The following is a 20,591-nucleotide window of genomic DNA, read 5'->3' on the forward strand; positions in this document are numbered from 1 at the left end:
TACAAAAAAATTTTCTCATCAACTAAAACTTCAAATATCAGTTATTGTGTATTATTCCGAAAAATTCTCCAATATTTGACCAGTGGTTTAATAATATATTAATATTTTTATACATATACATATAAGTTGTTAAAAAACAGAACCCTCTTAGAATCCGTATATGTATGTAGTGGATTAAAATTTATTTGGGAACAGTGAATAAATAGGTTGGCGCCACATTAACAATAAGATTTTATTAAAAAAGTTGGCTAGAAAATTTCGGTAACCATTGGTTCCATGCTAAATAACGGCCGAATTAGATTACCAAAACATTGCTACTGATAAATTTACCTGAGAGAAAAACATTAAAAAATTGAATAATTATAAAAATGTTGGATGGTGATATGCTGCTAACAATAAGTACCAACGAGAAATATGGAACTGGAACGCTGTTAGCAGTATACCACCATTAAAAATTTTTATAACTGTGTAATGTTTTTTGTTTTTACCTCGGATATAAGTTTATCATTATCAATATTTTGTAACCTTGGATTATAGTAACAGGGTGCCGAACTTTGTTAGCTAACTTTTTTAATAAAATCTTATTGTTAATCTGATGTTGACCTAATTTATTCAGTCTTTACAAGTGTTATCAACATAGTCAAAATGAGGAAAAAATCGAAAGTTCTAGTTTTAAAATTTATTACTTATTACCTCCTGAAAATCAATTGCAACTAGTTTAATTATTTAGTAATCGTGTCCTGGGATGGAATGACTTTCCGTCTGTCTGTCTGTTCATCTGTCAGTCTACGTCCTGCCGTTTACCGTCATTTCAAAATATTTCATGCTATTAACATATCCCTATGATTTATGAATCCGTCTTGATTTTTTACCTTAGAAATCCACATTACTATAGACTATAGCAACTTTTTACAACGTTTTTAAGGTTTATTAAAATTTTATAATAACATTTTGCAATTTACCTTTGAAACCACAAAATTTATCCGTTTTCTCCTCCCAAAAAAGTTATGACGTCATTTCCAAATTTTGCTGAATAAATTTTATGAAAAATATGCAAAATATTCTGAATCTATAGGTACTTGTGGTTTATCAGCGTGTGTATTTTTTTAGAATTCCTTATACAGGGTGACTCAAAAAGTTAATAAATAATGCAAATTATTTTATTGATCAAATCAAAAACGGCTCACTTCATTGTCCAGAAAAAAAAGTGCTGTTGTTATTAAAAATACGTGATATACGTGCCTAAAAATTTTGTTACTCAAAAACTTACTTGAAACATCATGCTTCTTTACCAATATTTTAACAGCACACACATATTTTTATCTTAACTTATTGGATTTGTAATAAAAAAGAAAATACGCAAAATTAAATTTTATAATTTTTCCAAGAAGCTGTAGATTCTGTACTTCAGGGGCGAAGGAAATTCTGTCAAATTGTTAGTAAGTCGCTAAGTAATATGAATTTAGTGAATCAAAGTTTACTAAAATTTAAATTATGTAATTATTTTTATCCTGTGAAAAGCCCATGATATCATCTCAAAAAATTATTGAATAAATGGTTACTAGCTACAAAAAATGTTCTAAAAAACGAATAAGTATCTAAGTTCTGAATTTTGTCAGAAACATTCCATCTTATTGTCGTCAAATTCGAGTATAATTTTGCAATTTAAATATGACCTATGTGAGTAAAGTACAGTAGGTAATATAGTAATAATAACTGTAAGAAAAGAAAAAAAAATGTTTAGCTATACATTGGCCCATTTGTTAAATTTCAAAAACATATGCTTTGTTGAGGGTTGATTTATCACTGGAGAGTTATATTTGCTTTAGGTATGCCCTGTGCATGTGAACAATATAGCATTTTATTTCTTTTTGATTTATACCTTTGGAAAATAGACAAAATTTACTGACAGAAAGTTTTATTTTTATTGTTTCCAAATACATAATGACAAAGTATTTCGTATTTTGAGATTACTTGGATCTCCCATGAAATTAATCGTTATTTACTGTATTAAAGACTTTTGTGACCTCAATGTCAAGTTACTAACACTAATTTGAAGATGAATGCAAAGAAGGTGAAAAGAAGCCGAAAGTAAAATTTATATAAACAAGAAACAAGTAGAAGTTATAGAAAAAGATAATTGAGACAGATAAATTTGTAACTTAAGTCTTCCACTCCTTACTATATGGAATTATTTTATTAATTCGCATGTAATATTTTAAAATTTGCTGTTATGTATATACTAAGTAGGTATAGCTATGTATTTTGGTAATTGGAATTAAATATTTCGAAAGCCACAGAATACTACTTTGTAGATTTTCAGTTTGCTAGTAATTAAATCCTTAGTTGAAGCAGTTATTTACAGTAATGATAACAATTGGACGCCACGAGTTGCTACAAATGTGACGCTTTTTACAATGTTTTGTCCGAATCTAGGTACATACAATTTTTTACAAAAATGTTGTGTGAATTTACGTCGTATTTATAGGTATTGCCGAGTAGGAACTCTGTAAATGTGAATATACAAATATTTTACTCTTTAATATAAGCAGTACCAACTTTTAGTTAAATTAATAGATAAATATGTTATTTTAATGATCAACGGTTAGTAATAAATAACTTTCTAATAATGATAAATTTCTATTTCAACAACAACCTTTATGCAAAACTCATTTGGTGTTATTGCAATAAATTTAGAATAAAATCAGGATTAATAACGGATTGGAGTATTTACAAACCAGATGATAACGCGACATAAATATTGTTATTTTAATTATAGTTAAGCAACTTTCTACAATAATGCATGAAAATATCACCTTGACTTAGCTAAATATGAATAAATAAGCATAATTTAATCTTCAATTACGTAAATAATAGGAAATTTATTGATTATAAAAGCGGCCTGTTTTTCCAGAGCACAGGTAGATAGGGTGTGTTGGGCCACAAATTAAATTTTATTATCAAAACCACATCATCGTTACGCCAAACATATTGTACCATTTAGCAGCAAACCTGTACCTGGAGACATAAACACAAAATATGTTTAACAACGCGATAATTAGAGGCACACATATACATTGCTCCGGCAATAATTATTGTTTTTATTCTTTATGTCGTGGATTTAAGTGACAGATAATTGTTGAAGAGTAGTGGCCTTTTTTGTTTCGATGTGGACAGTTGTTTGCGCGATAATTATTGGATATAATCGTTCGTGTGGGTACAACGTAAGCTAAATGCGCACCTGTTAGTATGTTAACAAGACTTTGGCCTCGTTAACTCCTGTCGGGACACTTTATAATATTTTACTGCCTTCATTAACAACAGATTAACATTTACTTTGATAAAAACTGTATTACGACTTGTTAAATATTCGCTTACCAATTGTACGTGTAATTTTGCGAAATAAGTATTTGTTATTATAATTTTGTGTCGAAGCTTTATCATCGACAATAGAAAACGTTTTGCGGTAGCGTTCGTTCTCTCCTGCTGTGACATCTTTGTCACGTTATTTTCGAAGAATGTTAATAGTTCTTTTGTTAAACTTAATTCTAACAAAAGTACAATTACGTGAATAGGTGGAAGAAGAAATGTTTCAGTTTCGTCTGGCGAAATTAATAACTAAAACAGCAATTAAATGTACACTTCCCTTCACAAAAGTGTAAATCATAACGAAGCGAGAGCATCACAATGTGTGGTAATTATCTCATTTGTAGTGACTGTTTCTGAAAATATATTAGTAATTTCATAAAACAAAGGAACTCAAACTCACGAAATACAATTAGAAGCAGTCATTTGCACATTTACCGTTACGGATCGTTATTGCTATTACTATTCCAGAAGAGTACGTAAAAATCTTACCATCTCGTTTGCGCTTCTACACTAACACTTAGGTACTCGTTTTAATGTTTTAACCTAACTGTATTTCTGACATTTGGGAAGTTTACAACATTTACACATTCTCATAAAGCCATTACTCATGCATTATCCTCTGAGCATTAAATTACGGAAGGCATTAAGTTTACATGGAACAGCTAATAATCGCATGAGTTATCGCTAGACGACAACACCAGGCGATTTAAGGTTAAGAGTATCAATGCTTTTTAAACAGAAGAAAAAGGGCTATAAACGAGCACGAGTAACGAGTAGTGATATTGTTCATGAACGGTTTAACGATGCGATGCACCGAAATATCGATAGCACGACAAAGGACACTATAGGATTTACTGCGTACTAACTTTTTTATAAACTGGTTATCCTGAAACAGGGGAACATTAATTAATTAATTAACAACTGTTGTTCTCTTTCTAATAGGAAAATACCATCACATATAATGTGCCACATAAACTCTTTTTTTAATGTTCCTAAAATTTTAGACATGCAAAGATTTTCAGTTGCTCATTGCCCTAACTAACTAAACGTTGTAGTCCTTCCATATTCTACAGCAACTTTGAACGTTCATCAAAAAATATGTTTCAATTCGACAATTGTTCTCTTTCACTGCATTCACCTTTTCATAGTCCTAGGGTCGAACAGGATTGAATTTAACATATGAAAAATTACCGGTTTTGTAGACATGCTTATCAATAGTAGTACTTAACATCCCGCGTGCATGTCAAATTGTCGACAATTTTCATCAAAAATTAGAAGACACTGTGACTTGCAGGAGCGGATATTTTGCAGACTATTTCTGAAAAAAAAATGCACATTTATAGTTATATTCTAATAAAATTAAAAGATTAACATAATTTACGCAAACATTATGAAAAATGAAGTATTTTCTGGATCTGGATCTATTCAAATTTTTGCATGACAACGTAAACAGTGAAAAGTAAAAATGGATTTAGGGTAAATGTGTACAAGAGTGCGAATATGTATAAGAGTACGCACTGATGATTTCTGCTTATTAGTGCCATCTGGGTAAGATGAAGTGATACCATTCAGAATTTAATGCTAAGCCTGAGATAAAGGTGCAAAAGTGACCTGAATGTAGTTTATAGTTTGGTCGTACTGACGATTTTATGTTCACACGTTGTGTGGATGTAATTTTTACCGCTCATAGTTTTAGTTTTTTGTAAGATACGTACCAGTTCTTTTATTTTACAGAAATAATTTTCATTAGCTGTAACTTTTAAGGTCTCGTTATACACTAACAGTTTTATACTTTCTATCCATCAAAAGCTTTTAACTTTGAAAACATTAGGTTATGTACAAATGCACAAGAGTGCGCAGCGAGGTATTGTATAAGAGTGTGCATTGCTTGCGATACGTAGTCTAATAGTCTTGTAGATACATATCATATGATAATGAATTATTTAAGTCTACTACTTTGTACTGCTTCTCAAGTTGTGTGGTGGTGGTTATGGTGATTTTTTTTAAATTATTACTTTCTGAGCTTGTTGTAATCGAGTCCGTCGACCGACTCTCTACTTTTACGTTTTCTCGACTTTTCAAGACCCCTAGAGTACGAAGAAATAGATCTCCCGTTTTATGTGAAGTCTGTAGTTACTTATTCCCATTTATTTTCACCTTAGAAACAAAGATTTTTTCATAAAATGTAATGCGCACTCATAAGCGTTCAAATGCGCACTCTTGTGCAATGAACTGTCTAAGAGTGCGCATTTACACATCTTGACAAAAATTGAAATTACTCTTAAAATATAGTGGTCTTGGGACGTACAATTAAATATATCTGATCTCTAAACATGTATATGAAGAACCCATATCATAAAATTTGTCTATCCAAAAAAATTTAAAAGTTGTTGACAGTTTTACACTAAGTGCGTACTCTTGTACACATTTACCCTAGGCCGATTTGATGATAGTTGCTCCAGCAAAATTGATGTGAATATAGAGTTTGACTTCAATTAACACTAAAAAATCCAAGGAAAGTATCTACATTATGGAGATCAAACTTCTTCAAGACGCCTGTACCTAGATCTATTTACTGTTGGAATTTCTGCAAGTTTGTTGTTTCCACAACAAGCACTGGGAGAATAAAATCATTTGCTCTTCCAAGGTTAGAAAATCTGAAATATGTAATCGAAGCTTACAGAGCATTGTCGCTCAAGCAAAGCACAATGTAGAGTTAAGCGAGGACTTACGAAATCAGGTGTAATAAAACATTCAAATTTTACTTAATTTTTAATGTGATATACCTAACAGTTCCTAGAGAAGTATTACAATTTTTGTATTACTGGGCAAACAATTTAATGTGTATTAAAATAACTGAAAAACGGATTTCTACATAGTAAATGAAAGTTAACTTAATATTAAGTCTGATTTTGTACCGTCGTTGATTAACGATATATATTTTTGTTTTCTGCAAAACTTTTTCATAAAATCTATTAAAATGGACATATAAAACGAAAAATGTTCATACATAATGATGATATTTTTTACATGATACAGAAGACTATTCATTTTAACAAAGAAATGTAACAAGTCATCTAAAATATTTGACAAAAATGGTATTGAAGCATTTTTTTTAAATATAAATAGAAATAACAACGGCTTAAATTTATTTAGAATAATTTAAAATTTTCAGTTGTGGTTGTCGACAAAACTAAAAAAATGTTCATTCATGATCTGACAAATATTACAGCTATGAATAAGTTTAGAGAGATCAATGCGAGACCATAACATTTCACGTTGAATACTTTTCTGTAACTTTCTAACGTAAAATGATTAAAAACAACTAAAATTCTCATTATTACCTTATTCACATCTACAGCTTGCTAGTTTTTATGTCGATTGACCTGCATGGTGTGCATTTACATGTATAGATGTCAAGCAGCTGCGATAACCATAATAAATTATACAGTTTGATTTTCTTGCACATCCTCAATTATATAAAAAATAGATTCATAAATAGTAGGCAAAAATTGCGTATTATTTAGGACGTATTGGCATCTGTACTTAAACACAAACAAAAAAATCGATTTTCAAATAGCCGACATATTTTTATCGCTTTTTATTAACTACATAATATACCGCAGCTATATTTGTACATGTTTAAGAATTACAACTAAGTAATTTCTGTTCTATAAGAATAAAAAGTCTTTGATTCCATACCGTTCAATAAATATGTATCGTTATTCATCCTGACCTAATAAGTTGGATTTGTTGATCTGTTTTCATATGTGACGAAATTCATTAAGGATGTTTATATTAATTATACTTATTACTTTTTTACAAAAGAACAAATGAGCACACGTATTTTTGTTAATCCCGTATAAGTATTAAATCCTCGATAATTTAAATACCAACAGTTACTTTTACGTTTAAATAATAATTTTATGTATCCGGCTTGTATTTATATGTGTGGACATAAACATAAAACATTTTCAAGGTGATGAGACACATGTTGTTTAAAAAAATGAAATCATAATATTTTTAAAAGTACAGAAATTTGACTTGTATGTAATTACATAGTAAGTTTATGATAACCATTCAAAACACGGCATCTAATTTACTTCGTAACTGCGACTAGCCTTCAACAAACTCAGTTTGATATCATACCAAACCGTAAAGGTTGGTACCTATTTTCGTTATAAGTAATAGGTATTCGAATCTTAATTTCCCATTGGCAGCTAAAGTCATATTTTGTGTGTTGAGTCAGGTAAAATTGTTGTAATCTGATACAGGGATTACCGCTGAGATGACACAAGACTGAATCAAATTTATACTAGGGGATTGAATTAAATGTTAATTTTGTCTGGCTGTCAATTAATTAGGCAAGGTAGTTTTCAAGAATTAATTACGATTATATTTCATATTAATTCTGGAATTATTAGCATTAAACAGACACACACATCTCTTATGTTAATTCTAAATAAACAGAAGTGTGACCAGTTTAGCTCCCAAAAAACGACTTCGACGACTTAAAAGAATGCAAATGGGCAATAACCATATACCCGTCAAAACGTTATAGCGTATATGCCCAGTGTGAAACATTCAAAGACCTCGCTATAAATTAAATATTAAAATTGTCTCCTATATCACACAAAAATCGCTTTGGAAGTGCTAAGAATTTTTATTTGTGGAGGAACCTGCATTTACTACAAAATATCACAACTGCAAATTGCAGGCTTCGCAAAACCTGTACAGCAGGTGAATAAGCAACACTTAGAGCGGATATGCTTTAACTCCTTTGCCACTTTATCGTTAATCGATAATGGTGCTAAGCTAAGTTCACACCGCACTCCATTTGTCATCGTTTTCGTTTTCGCACGTCGACGCAAGACCTCGTAGGCTTGGGCATCCTGAGGCCAATGACGCCTCATTTTAATCCTTCACTATTCGATAGACTATTAAGGGGCAATTACAACTAGCCGGTTCCTTGACAGACAGGTTCCTTAGGTAACAAACCTTGGGTAACAATAATAATTTAGAATATTTGTAGATACTTTCGTCAGACAACGACCACAATAAAACGTATCCCAGTATCTTATGTTTATAAGTACTTACTACAAGCAATGGTTCAAAAATTATAATGTTTTAAGAAGGATGATAAAATTTTTCGAACGGGTCTGGTAAACAATGGACTAGTGCAGTTATGCCTTTGGAGATCTATGAACTAGGATCTAGATCACACTGCTATTATTCCCACTCTGAAGATGTGAATAATAACCTATGGTACGTCTATTTGGGTACTGAAGATACTGAGACATCTAATGTTGATCAACCTTTATTTTTAGTCCAGATTTAAACAAACCCACATTTTGGAAATAGAACAGATGTATCCGATCCTCTGGAATCACTGCTGTCCCCTTTTTTTGATGCCTATACTGATTTTTAAATCAGAAGTCTCTTTTTTTATTTAAAACCACTCAAAATCACTGAAGAAATGGCCATTCGAAATTTTGGTATTTTAGAAAATAAACGATTAAATTAAATTAAATTACTCTAGAAAAGAAAAAAAAATAGAAAGTAAAGTAAAAAATATAAATAGAACATCACGTAAAAATTGTTTTAATTGATGATTTTAAGACTACATTTTGTAGAAAAGTAAAAAAGTAGACTACAAGCTTTTATGCAGGATTGCACCTCGATTTGTTATCATCAGGAATCACTCTATATTCTCTAGAACATTTCTAGTTATATCCCAAGGTTGTACCTTAAATTTTAAAATTTTCACACCGTAACAAATTTTGTATATCTGAGTTTTTTGCATTGAAATTAAAAAATTAATGTGTTTTCAGTGTGGTTCGAAATAATAAACCTTCAAATTTTTTGAGATGAACTAAGAATGTAATTAAGATTTACAAAAAATGTTAAAACAATGCTTTAAGATTTTTTCTTGTTGCCTAGCTTGTTAATACTCGTAGTAAAGATAACATCATTGCTAAGTCATGAAAATTGTAATTCTCCGTCCACGATTAATTACACGCACACTCTTTATACTGTATGTCAGAACGTAATAAAATCGTGGACGAAGAAATATAACCTATATTATGAACCTGCAACTTACAGATGGTAAGGATTTTACCCACGGTAGGACATAATCTCTCATTATTAAGGTCAAAGTTAGAAAGAATAACATTTATATAAACAAAAATCATAATTCTTTTCATAAGTGATTGGGATAAATAGCACCACCCTTGTCATGTAATATAAAAAGGTAGAATACATTCGGGCAAGATTTTCTGTGGTTGTTAACTATTATTATATGCAGTCCATCGATATTTTTTTATCTCACATTTGATATGAAAAAATCTATATTTGTAGACTTACACTATGACAACCAACATTTTGAATATACTCGTATCAGGAATATCTACTTCAAAATTTTGGTAAAAGCGAACTACCGTCGTCAAGTTTGTAGGGGTAGATTTAATGCATTTTTTACTTTCTGAGTGTAAGCTAAGAAACTAACTATAAATAGTAATCGACTCCATCGGACGACTTGCCACTTTCATGTTTTCTCAGCGGTACATAACCCCTAAAGTACGAAACAAGTGGTCTCCGTTTTCCTTTTGGAGATAAAAATTATTAAAATTTATGTCCAAATTCCTTGTACGCCTCTGATAAAAAGATCATCTTTCGTTTCTACAGTAACATTTAATCTTTATTGTTATAGTTGCTAGGATTTACTAAAATAAATTAATTTTACCTATTTATCCTTCAGTAGCGTCTAAAAAGGTTGGATAAGGGTTAATTTTTCCCTTATAATTTTGATAACACAAAATAAGTTTTTCCGACTTCTTAGACTTCGCGAAAAACTGTCCATTTTGTTGTACGTACCTTTCAATAACACCCTGTATATATTAGGAATATCACGTAGATGGTAAAACGATAACCAAAATTTGGCTAATCATTCCCACCGACAATTTGATGACCTCGTCTCAAAGAATTACTTATAGTTTAAAATGATTTAGATATTATACAATACATAACACATTCCTATACTTGAGGTGTACGAATCCGCTGCGAGTGTTTTCCCTGCACCTCCAAATTTCCGAAAAAATTACATATAATAATATTTTACCACTAATACACGATATGAGCCTCCATAGAGTACTGGGCGTTTCTTTTTTAGTTCCCGAGCGTAAGCTAAGGAAGTATAGTGTAGTCGAGTCCATCGGGCGAATAGCTACTTTCACGTCTTTTTGACCTCTAGATTACAAAAAATGGGTCTCCCGTTTCCGTTTGTCTGTCGTCTGTCTGTCTGCCTGCCTGCCTGTGTTTCTTCTAAATCATTTGTTGAAAATATTGTAATTTTTAAAATATTTATAATGAAACAAATCTTGTGTCATTATTTCCTAATAGTATTTTGAACAATGCTTGCCACTATGTTGTTATGTAACGTGAGTATTGTTAGACGAAAAATGATCATTCGAGCTATGTTTGTATATTTAGTGGTTGTGTTACTAATTCTTCAAAAATTAGTCCAGCAGCCAGCAGTACGTTTAGCATTCAAAAGAAGATAATGATGTGAACGATGTTAGTTTAAAAAAGTTGTAAAATATTTACTATATCGAATGTCAAAGTTTTATGTGATGTTTTTATTACAAACCTTTTTTTGCACTTCCTCCTCGTCTAAACAAACTTGGTACTACCATAGAATCTTTCATTGTAAACTAGTTTTAAGGCAAAAGTGCAAGCAATATAGATGGTAGAGTAAATATTTTTTTTATGTTTATTAATATTTTTTCACCGTTGAAACCGATTTGTTAGCTATATAAAAATATAAACAAAAACGAAAGTTATTGTTTAACTATACTGTACTATATTCTCATTAGCCTCTTCCTAGGTTTTATAACTAGAGATTACTTTTCAAATTCTGATGAGACGTTGTTATTCCAATATTTTCGAAATTCTTTGGCAATGCATCGTTATTTCTAAAATCTGTATTACACTGTTTGATGGAAGGATAAATAACGATACACGCTTTGTTGTGGTGTCAATTAAATCAAATTTTAATATACAGAATATTTAAAAAAAACTTCGCGATTTTCAAATATCGATATTTCAGTTTTCTCAAATAGAATACCCTGTAGTTTAGTACTGCACCTTACTTTAATTTTTATAATCATTCTTCTAATACATCTGTGATTCTTAGAAAAGTCAGAATTCTCATATACCAAATGTAGACTTAGAAAATACTTAACAAAAAAGAAAGAAAATAAAAATTAGAATAAGATATAATATTAAAATTCCGGCTTTGAAAAAACTGAAATATTGATATTTTAAAACTGTGTTAATTAATTTTTTTCATAAATCCTATATAATATAATAACCCTACTGCGACTTTTTATGTGAACCCATCCTTTGCTAAAGAATGTCAAGAAAATTGGAATAACGTGGTAAAATCGCATCAGAATTTCAAAAATAAACTATGGTTATAAAACCTAAGAAGAGGTTAACTAAAATATGTAAATATATACAGGCAGTTTCATTAAAAAGAAAAAATAGTTATGTGTTACGCCTTAAAATCTCTCACCTGTATATTAATAATATTATAGTAAATTAAATTTAAGTCACTTTTGCAGATTATTAACAAAGATTAAATAGCTTAATTTATAAACGGATTATCTTTTTATTTTGTCAAAACTCGTGTAAGTAATTTTTTTATTAATAAAGTGTCCATTTAGAATTCTATAACCTAACTGAAACTTTGGACTTCAGAAATATAACCAGACTCAATTTAAAGTTTTTATTCTCCTTTTTAATAAATATCAAAACTGATCTACCAGACAGAGTGTGTAAAATGATTTAGTGTAATAATCGTACAATAGCCTAGAGGAAAGTCGGCATGTGCTGATTAATGATTCTGTGGCAACTTAACAATATCCCGAGGTGCCGAGGTAACTATTAATTAAAACAACTCGATTAGCCGCATAAAAATAATTAAATGCTCCTTAATCACCCCACGGTGCAGTAAGCTGGAGTTCAACTTTTTTAAGAATTGCGTAAAATCAAGATGTATTTTTGAAGGGCCTTCAGCGAAACGCCAGACTTGAAACCTCAAACAGCTTTTTTTCCAACAAAACACTGGAAAACTATAATTTTTACACCTTTCTACACGCAACATCAACCGTAAACACGTTTTAAAGGCGACGTGAGATCGAGGCGGCTAAGGAAACCAAAATTACAGGCTGTCTACCGAGAATGGAGGTAATTTAGGAATTTTAACACCAGCTTTTTCGAAACATACATTAGCAGGTTCAAGAACGTCCAACATATGTGCAACGTTTATAACATTAGCCACCTTACACATTTTGGTTACTAAATTATAGACAACGGGCTAATAGCCGTTTTCAACGCAACACTTTCGTGGCAGACAAAACGGAAATTGAAATTCAAAGGCTTGAAACAGTGGTATATTACGCAATATTTTATGTCTAAACCACATCAAAAACTCAACTCACTTTAAAACCTTATTTTGATAGTCGCTGTTACTGTAGTGTTGATGTGGCTAATTATAGTTAAAAAGTTATAACACAAATTGATGTGTTTTTTTGTATATTATCATCCTGAATAATTAGCGGTGTCCTATTTCTTCGCGGTCTTATCAACGTGGAAAATATATGAATACATACTTTTATGATATTTTCTTTTTATACGAATCAGAAAATGCGATTGCAATAACATACCACTTGTATTTTAACTATATCTATTTGTTATAAGAAAATACTGTATTGTAAGTTTTCAATTATAATTATGTATTTTATTGTTTCTTTGAATTGTGACCACTTTTAATATAATCAGGTTAACATCACTAATTATGAATTACTATTCATGTGCTCGATTGAAAAATTACCAAGCATTAGAAAAAAGGTAGTAAGAACTACTTAATGCATTATATGTAATGGATGTTTACATTTATTTATGAATTTATTTATATGTTAAAATAAATAATTTTTTGCAAAAAAAAAAACAGAATGTCTTTGGAAATAATATACCGGATGTCTCATCACGTGTAACTAGTATGAATTAAATTATATTTAATTAAGATTCAACTAAAATTGTAAATAGAAATTTTTGGTAGTCTTAAGTAATCGGTCTATTTGGCTAATGATTAATTTTATGTTTTCTTTATTATTTTTATCATTATTAAGAACAATTTTGGACTGAAGGTAAATCTATTGAGTCCAGGAGCAATAAAAAGTAGTATTTTACCTTTGAAAATTATTAAAACATGTCATATTTGTTGTTACATATGTTGACACACAATGCATAATTTACTGTTTCTTTTGACAAGTTGTTAAAAGGGGAAACGATGCGGTTAACAAAAATTTTGTGCGAGAACTACACTTGTTCTTTCTTTAATGAGATTGAAGATGTGACGAAGTAGATGCTCGTTGATGTTTAGAAGAAATAGCTGGGAATGGTCAACTAATAATACTAATCACGATTAAGGTACGATATGATACGATATGTCAAAATTAAATCTCTACGTCTTTTTCGGTATTTTACGATTGTTTTACCAATCGATATTCCATATAGGTTCAGTCTATTCTAGACGCGGACACATATAAGTAACTGTATTTGACTGAACGTTTTCGAAATGGGTCGAGTTGGCTCTTGGTTTTCTGGCTAACATTGTTACTGTGCTCTAACCATGATAAGTTTTGCGTTACTGTAAAGAGTAAGTCGCAATAGTCCAATTTTAACAATCGGTTCTACAGAATGTAGGCGTGGCGTGGGTTGTTTGTTCCTAAATGCAGGATGGAACATTAAATTTATCATTGTAATGGGAAGTAACCAGCCTTGGCTCAACTGCCCTATGATATTCTTGTCTAGCTGGTGGGAGTTCTGCAGTTCTGGTGTGTACAGAAGAAATAGCAACGGGCCCAAAATTGAAACTTGGGGCACGTTTTTCTCTGGATAAGTTAATACCTAGCTTGAGGTGAAAGAAAAGTTTCTCCGTATTCTAAGATCTGAGTTTTAAGAAAAGTCTGCGGGTGGGCATTTTCTCGAAAGCTCTTAAAAATTAGAGGTAAATGATGTTTATAGGTAGTCCAGTTGTCCTTGTATTCAAGCAGGTTGGTAGTCGAAGATTTACCAGCAACAAAGCCTTCCTTTGATATTAAGTTATGGATTAAACAAAATTTATTTAAGTCTTCTCTAATTAATTTTTTCATGAGTTTACAACAGATGCAAAGGACACTACTTTATATGTCTGTAATTTTGTATAATAAGCCAAGCCATTCATCCGGAAGATCTTGGGACAAAAATGAGGATACAATGCAACCCCAGTGCAGAATTGTTACCAGATTTACAAATAATATACTTGGTGTCTTATTTTTCCTTCAGAAAACTCAACGTGTTCGAGAAGTGCTGACTTCGGAGTTAAAAAATGTTTTGGAAGGGATCGTATGGGTTCTTTGAACTGTGATGTATAAGTTTGACAGAGAATCCATTGTTTTTCCTTATAGTAAACAAGTAACAACTGTTGATGCCAAATTTCGGCGAATAAGTTTAAAAAATTTCTTTGAGTTGTTGCTATTTATATTGAATTCATATATGTGAATTTTTTGCTTTCCAGATGTAGTTGGATACATAATTCGTGTCTTGTGTTTGTACTATGAAATTTTGTGGAGTTTTATTAGCTAGACATTTTTTCCACTCTCGACGTTTCATGGTTTGTATACTATGACAATGTCAGTCTCCCGTTTTTGTCTGTTTGTTGGTGATTTTATTGGATACGTAATTTTTAAAATTATTCAACCAGTGTCATTAGTAATTTTTACTATGTACCTTTAATTGAGTGGCATAAAACAATTTTAAAAAATCGGCCAAGGTAAATTTCAACTAACATGACGTCAAGGGGCCAACAGGTGTCTTGCTCTGGCGTACCTAGTATGTATGAATTGTGATTCCAGAAAATATGGGTGTGGTTTGTAGCCAATGGGAAAGGCTAAGCCCTTGACGTCACTATTTCAATTTAATAATAATAATTGAACTTTTTCTTCAGGTTATTTGTTGTTGATGAAACTTAATTAAATGCCAGTTTACTGTAAATATGAAGATCTATTGTTGTGGTATTTTGGGTGTACTTCAAAACACCATATAGATAATAATTAAACGCTAACCAAATTTGTTTATTCATCTGCACCAACAAGTGATGACGTCATTTAAAAATTTTGCAAGGTAGTTCCTACTAATTTTTTTTTTAGAAATTAATATGTCTCTCACTGGACCTGGCACTTCCTAATAATTTTTCACCTTAGACATCTCCATTTTTGGAAAATAAATCAAGATTGTTCATGAAAATTAGATAAATTTATTTTAGAAAATGCAAGGGTATTATAAAGTCTTTATTTATTTCCTCCAAAACTTAATGATTTAAATTTAGCTATAATTCACATGAAGAATATATCCATATTAATTTGTCGAACTAAAATTGCATGTTCAACATCCTTGTTGACTTTTACAAAAATGATAATTTCGTATACATCGTAAGGAAGTGAGTAAATTATGGCCGAGTTTCTTCTTAATTGTAATGAACAAATAACAGACTAATTATTCTTTTTCAAGGCAACGCAAATTACAAAATGCACAATTTATTATTAAGTAGCACGCAAATAAGAGTAGACAATGTTGACGGCACAAATCCTGCAGTTCGAGCGAGTGCGGAAATCTCACAGTGGCCACAGTGAATTAACTGTTGCCATTTGTCCAAAATTACCATATTTAAGTACTTTTTCATTTAGGCTCCTTTTTAATTATAATTTTAAAATTAATTTAGAGTTAACATCGCGTTATTTTAGTAGAGCATGTGTAATTAGAAGAGACCGGAAGCCGGTAAGAGGCAGGCGCCTGTAATGGGAAAAACTCGTACGATTAGCAATCTCTACATGTTATTATTAAAAAGCTGCTTGGTCATCTTCAACTTATGCATTTTAGCCGCTTCATTATATTTACTTGTTCTTTCAGGCGAATGTTCCCAACTTTGAGAGTTTCCTTCACGGGCATCAGGCCGGATCAACGGTACGCGGTGCTCCTGGACATCGTTCCCGTTGATAACAAGCGTTATCGCTACGCTTACCATCGATCTTCGTGGTTGGTGGCGGGAAAAGCGGATCCTCCGGCTCCGTGCAGGATATACGCACATCCGGATTCTCCCTTCTCCGGAGAACAACTTCGAAAACAAGTTGTCTCCTTCGAGAAGGTCAAGCTGACCAACAACGAGATGGATAAAAACGGACAGGTTAGTAGTGAATTAGGTTTAGAGTATTTTTAAAATTGATTTTTTTAAAATAGTAAACGGTGAAGTGTAAGTTATATAAAAATAATAATAAACGCATGTCTACGATATTTTGAACAACTGTTATTACTGACTAATTAGCATATGCTGCTCCACAACCTAGAACTTGCCTTGCGTGTTTATCATTTTAATTCTAATAATGAATTTTAATATGTTATTAAATTATGTACCACTGTGTTTGTGTGTGTAGGTACAACATCAGACAACTTTTTGCGTAGTCATGCTGAATATCAAACAGTACCTTGTCCTCTCTTATTCAGTAACCTAATTAATACGATGGCAAATTAGTTAGAAATAATTTATTGTTATTAGTATTAGTTTTTCTTTTATTTACCTATATTTTATCATATTAATAACGTTATTCACGTCATCGATCGTTTTTTAAACTTATATGTCGGTAATTAAATTACATTCAGCAATATATAAAAAAGTCATACCTACATTTCTTTTTTGAAAGTGAAGTTTCTACCTGCATAAAAGCCAACGACGAATGCTTTCCGTGTGAGTTTATAATTTTAAAATATACACATATATATGCACAATATTACAACTACAATACTCGAGTTAATGAGTTAATACATATTTAATTTTGGGTTGTTTTTTTTCTTTTGGTAGTAAATAACGAAAGTTAAAAACGAACTATCCGTTAAAAGTTTAATGTTAAACTTTAAATTACTGGACTGACACACTTTTTCCGAAAAAAAAAAAATATTTGATATACAACTTACATAATTTGCTCTGTTGTCGGTACATGAACGGTAAATGCAATATTAGAGATGAAGTGCATGTGGGCGATACCTATATATTTTAATATCGAGTAATGAAGATAATTTTAATTAAGTCATCCTCTTGAATAGGTGGATCGGATCGGACTGTCAAGTATGAACTGTCATGCGTCATGCCACCAATATTTCACATCTAAAGATCATATGAAACATTTTAAAAAAATAATAACTAGGTAGATTCCAGAAGAAGGTACAAAAGAAAGTTTGCATGAAATTGTAAACAAATTATTTGTTTTTAGATTCTGTCTAAAATCTGAATTTTAGATTTTTTAAATGAGATAAATGCAGAGTGCACAAGAAAACTATAGAGTGAAAATTAAACGGATGTATTAAACTGGTAACTTATAGGTAATAATATAATTAAAGGTTGTGACCAACAAAATCTTAACGAAATTAAAAGAGTAAGTCATCTGATGGACGTAAATACTTGTACTGGTGAATTATATGAATCCAGTTTCACTCCGTGATGCATGGTGTCCGTGGTTCATTGTTTTTATTTCCCGAGCGTAAGCTAAGGAAGTGTTGTAATCGCGTCCATGACTGACTGTTTTCATATTTTCTCGACGTATCATGACCACAAGAGTAGAAAAATGGATTCCTGTTTTCGTCTGTCTGTTTGTCTGTCGTCTGTCTATGTCACTAACCAGCATGTGTCTAGCATTCCCACCAACAATTTGATGACTTCACCTCAAAATTTAACTACATATACTACGCACTATTTAAATTTTATAAAATATAATGCTCCTATGCTTGTGATTTATGAACCCACTCTTAGTTTTTAGCCTAGGCATCCAAATTTTCCCACAAAAAGTCCCAATTATATAATACTACTATAAGAGCAACTCAAACAGATCATTGTACTGGAGTAGTGGAAATCGCATCGAACTAATTACATGGGGGTCATCAATTTGATATCCTCATGGAGCGATTTTTTTAACACTGTGATTGGTATTATGCATATTTTTTAACTTATATATGTTATTATAAAATAAATAAAATATCGCAAAGTCAAATTTTTCAAAGATGCTTGACATATTGGACCGTACTTCAAGGGTGTGGGAAGTTCTATCTAAGGATCTGTTTTTTTTTTGTTTGAAGTAGGCGAGTAACAATCTTATCACAATTTTCTGCACAGTTGCACCAGTTAACAAATACATATACATATTCAATATTTTTTTTCGATTTAGATGGTAGGAAGCTGTTAATAGCATCTTGAGCAGCGGCTTTTATGTGCCAGTGCATCAATTTTTCCATTTATCTAATCATAAATGATTTATTTAGTCTGAAGAATTTTACAAAAAAATACTTACTTTTCAGGTTTTTAAAAACAACCAAATGACAAAATAAACAACTATGACGCCCGCTGGCATTCGCAATGGAAGCATTTAAATGTCCTTAAATGTTAAACCTGTGTGAATTATTGTTTTATTTATTAGAAATTAATAACAAGCCGACCCAAAACATGTTCTATTTTAACCATTCAGAAAATTCTTTGACAGAGTTCATGTTCAGATTCAAAATTACTCGCTTTTTCAAAACGGAATTTTCCGACCTAGTGACACAAATATCTATTGTCTGAGAAATGTTTCAAAGAATTAAAAAAACGCGCATCTGTGGAATTCTTTTTTAACTCGCTTTCTTTTGTTTCTGATGACGAATCACCAAAAAAAGAACTCATCTTGAAGAAGTTTAACGTCTTATCGAATTTATTCGATTGTTTACCTATGCTTTTAGGATATTAAAAGTCAAATATTTTGTCGTGGGATAATATCTACACTAAATGAAAATATACGACTGGTAGATTTCTTTCAGGTCTTATTGATTAAGTAGATAATAAATACTATTTAAGTTAAATTTTTTGTATGCAAGTTGCATTAATTCCAGAACATTTGCCCATAATTCCAGAACTAGCTGTTTCGTCTTTGTGACACTAAAATCACACCATTCTCACACAATAAGAGCAGCCTTAGTAAGGAGATACCACTCCACCGCGATATCAAATGGACAGACCAATCAAGATTCCTAAATTTTCAACAAAAACAGTATTTATAAAAATTTAAGCTTTAGGTCTATCGCCATCAAACATTAAGTTCTATTATTATTAATTTGTCCTAGTTGAAGAGTTCAACGTGCTTGATATTTGCGTATATGATATAATGGTAGGTACCTTTTTCTCTTACGTCTTTATTAAAAATTGTAGTCTTAGTAGCAAAACACACTTTACCTGGTTCATCAAACGTGAAAGTAAGGTGATATTTAGATGACAAAATAATTCACAAGGAAATATAATAATACTAGAGTATGTTGCACATTTGGTAGGCCGGTTCAGCTCGGCCCGGATAACTTGCTCTTGTTTCACCAATAGCCCAAGATCCAACCGAAACCCGAAATCTGACTTCCTAAAATTGGTATTTGTTTTATATTGTTATACTTTGTCTACTTATTGTACCCAGATAGAAGATATTTTCTCACTGTGATTACTTAACAAATTTAGATACGGTGTAGATCGAGCAGGCGGAAATAAAGGATGTTATTTTTGAAACATATTTAACAATATAGTTTAAAATTAAAAATATAATAAACACTGTAAAACTTCAACATTTTCTTAATTACAACATCTCCACTTTCGACCATCACAACTTAACTGCTCTTCAGAAAAGAAAAGATTACAAAATGAGAATAAAGAAAATTGTATGTTTTGGAGAGGGGGAGCGCGGGGCTTCATCTAGAGTTGTCGGGCTTAAGTAACCATAAATTTTTTTTAAGCTGTCATTAAAAAAAATAATCAGCTATATATAATCAACATTCACGTGATCGCATACAAACTGTAAAATATAATTGAAAGGAAATGGTGTTTATAAACAAAGCTTTACACGTTGTTGCTTCTTCTGATTACTATAGTTGAGTAATTGAATCGTTGTTGGCATTACTAATAAGAAACGTAGACATATTAGGTTATCGTCAATGTGCGACAGTCGTTACACGTCATAGTAGATATTAAATTTCTATGAATCTAAATGCTTCAAACTTGAAACTTTAATCTATGTCTGGTAGGGCTAATTGCTATACCACCGGGCCACAACAATTTTCGTATG

General features: G+C 31.2%; 1 protein-coding gene across 1 annotated transcript in view; it reads left to right on the plus strand.

Moving 5' to 3' along the window:
- LOC135146294 (T-box transcription factor TBX20-like) overlaps positions 1 to 20,591 on the plus strand; it is an 85,312-nt gene that overhangs the window by 35,529 nt on the left and 29,192 nt on the right. The window contains exon 3 of the mRNA XM_064078454.1: positions 16,381 to 16,654. Within this exon, the coding sequence (XP_063934524.1) occupies positions 16,381 to 16,654 (274 nt within the window). The remainder of the gene's footprint in view (positions 1 to 16,380; positions 16,655 to 20,591) is intronic.

Source organism: Zophobas morio, unplaced genomic scaffold (assembly GCF_036711695.1).
Source record: "Zophobas morio isolate AGI-343-1 ecotype UQ-CSIRO unplaced genomic scaffold, CSIRO_AGI_Zmor_V1 ptg000005l, whole genome shotgun sequence".
Classification (NCBI taxonomy): Eukaryota; Metazoa; Arthropoda; class Insecta; order Coleoptera; family Tenebrionidae; genus Zophobas; species Zophobas morio.